The 3,066-nt window shown below is 43.0% G+C and overlaps 1 protein-coding gene across 1 annotated transcript; it reads right to left on the reverse strand.

Annotated features, from left to right (window-relative positions):
* Positions 1-660: 660 nt before the first annotated feature.
* Positions 661-2,837, reverse strand: LOC310863748 (putative ATP-dependent DNA helicase Q1; the record flags this gene model as incomplete). The annotated part of the gene is made up of 3 exons (XM_083772243.1): positions 661-1,430; positions 1,984-2,063; positions 2,359-2,837. 3 exons carry the CDS (start codon positions 2,835-2,837, stop codon positions 661-663), a joined length of 1,329 nt encoding a protein of 442 aa, XP_083628369.1.
* Positions 2,838-3,066: the final 229 nt, after the last annotated feature.

Below are 3,066 nucleotides of genomic sequence, written 5' to 3' on the forward strand. Positions count from 1 at the left end.
GTGAAAAGGGTGACATACAGTACCAGGACAGATGTAAAACAATGTACTTATTTTGTGATAAAGGTTCTTAATCAAAAAGTGAAATTTGCATACCTGGAAAAGAAACACCAGATTTTTTGAAGCGACAAACTTTTAATAACTTGCTTATGTTCAAATTACATACAGAAACATTTTAATCATGAGCATTCAGTCAACTGAATATTCCACAGCTCGAGTTGACAACCAATAATAGCCTTTAATGGCCAACTGCTTATTCGTCAGACGATTCTGAGCTGCTGTGCTGTGTTCCCATCTCAAAGTCGTCCTCATCTTCATCAAAATAGCCTGTATAATCGATGTCTGGCTCAGTGAAGCTATCCTCTTGAGAAGAAGGCTCTACATCCTCAATGTCACCAAAGACTTCATTGATGATTAGCAGAATTTCTCGTGCATGTTTTTTTCTGAATACGGGAAGGTTTCTAAGAATGTAAGACAAGTCAAATATGTGTGTGCCGTGTTCTACTACTGCATCTATGAGCTCAGCACTGAAACCAGTACATGCTGACTTGCTAGTGTAGACATGTGCTGTGTCTTTTTCTAAACAACCCATATACTCCTCTAACATTTCCCGGATAAGAGATTTGTCCTCTTGTGTTACCACTCTACATTTCCCTTGCATCATCATGTTTGGGGGATAGGCTCGTCACACTCTTCACCTGCACATGAACATACAGAGTGGCAATAGCTGCAGCAGACATGCCCTGGCTCTACACTTGTTGGCTGGTTTTCAAAATGACTGTACAGTGCTTTTCTAAAGCAGCTCTTAGTGCCTGTGTGTATCAGTTCTTTCACTTCTGGACCAGCCCTTTCAGGTTTTTTTATAGCATACAAAATTGCATGTGACTGCAACCCATTTCTGCCAGCCCTTCCAACTTTTTGAACAATGTCTTCAACATCCTCTGGCAAACCATACATTAGAACATGAGAAACATTAGGGAAATTCAAGCCCATCCCAAGAGCTGTTGTTGCAACAACCACTCTGCAGCTCCCCTCTCCACTAAAGGAGGCCAAAACTCTGTCTTTGTACTTTGGCAGTGTATTGCTGTGGAAGATTCCTATAAGGTGGTTCTCAGCCTTCTGATCCTGGTCTCTGTTAACCCAAGCATCTTCTCCCAATTCTGCTTTAAGATAGGTGAACACTCTCCCAAGTGACTTCAGTGCTCTGCAATAGATTATAATGGGAGACATTGATAGACCCTTATCTTTGACCTCCTTTACTACCCAGTCCATACAGTTCAAGTTATCAGCAGGAACCCGAATCAGTCCCAGCCTGATGTTTCTCCTGTTTGGGCTAACAGTCACGAGAGTTGCCTCCTCCATATTCAGCATCCTGGTCACACGGCCTCTGTTCTTGTTATCAGCAGATGCTGTCAACGCTAACACAGGTAAACCTGAAAGACAATAAGTGCACATGTATCAGCAAACAAGCATTAATGCAGAACTGTATGCTACACTTTCAATAGCGTTGTAAAGGGGAAATAATTTGGTTATTTATGTTATCGGGTAGCTTCAGCTAAAGACTGACGTTTCCATATATCATAATGTATTTTCTTTAAATGACAAATAACTATACTTGGACAGCACCAACTTATATGATCTGCTCCTGTAGTGTATACACCCCTCCCCCTAATCAGGCTATAGAGGGGGGTTATCCTCCCCAAGTTGCCAGCACAACACACCCCTCCCTCCCCCTAACCTTAAAAATAGGGGGATTAACCTAACCAGGTTGCCAGCCCAATGCACACACAAAAGAAACAGCCCCCCCCCCCCCCCCCCCCCCCACATTCCCCCCTCAGGTAGCAGCACAAAATTTGTGCTGCTGTTTGGAAGGGGGGCTGCATTGTAATTTAATTACAATGCAGCCCCCCTTCCAAACACAATCAATGCCCCTTTTCTGGATTGATATTAATTAATCATGTATCATTACTGTGTTTCAAAACTCACCTTCTTTGACTAGGGATCTTAGTTCATTCAGCCTGGAAAAGGCTTCTCTGAAGGCTGGCTTCCCGTTTGCTCCCAGCCCCCTGGTTGAAAGAAAAATACATCCTAAATTGAGTCTAGGTAGCAGCAATAGTAACGTGCATAGTTGCATTACAGCAATACAGTAACAGTAAGATCTGTTTAACATTGTCTGTTTGTGTGTGTTAGCTTATTGTTTATAATAGAATGTTTGACATAAATGTTACAACACTTCGTCTTGGAATTACTGTAGCCGTATTTAGAAACACGCTGCTCTGTTTTGTTTTACAGTTTAACATTACAGTGTAATGTGTAGTGTAACAATTACACTATACAGCCATTTAACGGTGTTTAGCTTACCATTTGTATGCGACGTGAACTTCATCGACGACAATGCCCAGTAGGTTTTCACGATACACTTGTGATGAAAGCATATCACGCCATTTATCGTTCAGTAACCAAGCCTCCGGGCTACCAAAGACCAGCTGACATCGGCCGTCGAGGATGTCGGCGTGTGCTGTATTATCTACGAGTTGCGCAGCATAGAGTCCCAGATTCGTAGCCTCTTTGATTTGATCTGCTACGAGGGCAGTCAAAGGAGAAACGACGATCAATATAGGCTTCGGCTTCGTCCCCAGTTCTTTCACTACCAGTGGAGCTAGTTGGTAAATTAAACTCTTGCCGAAGCCAGTCGGGAGGAGCGCAAAAACATCTTTTCCACGCAGAAAAGCCTTCAGTGCCATACTTTGCTCTTCTTTCAACGATGAAATATTGTCCAGTTGAGAAATAACTGATGTTATTGCAGCATCTATCGTCATATCGCTCATGGTAGCGGCCATGTTGACTAGTGAAAAAACTACAACAACACAGCAGCTTCTATATAGCGTCACATCCCCTTTCGCCCTTAGCTCACGCTGATTGGTCCGGTACGACGGATTATCTGTCAACTCAACTGCTTGAGCGATCCCAGATGAATGCTGTGTTGGGAAACATGGTTACCCAATACCGCCCTCATCTGGCAGAGTCAGGTTAGAAACCTATAGGCCTAGGTCATAATCATATGATGAT

Source organism: Protomyctophum parallelum (genome assembly GCF_964188405.1).
Source record: "Protomyctophum parallelum genome assembly, chromosome: 8".
NCBI classification, from domain to species: domain Eukaryota; kingdom Metazoa; phylum Chordata; class Actinopteri; order Myctophiformes; family Myctophidae; genus Protomyctophum; species Protomyctophum parallelum.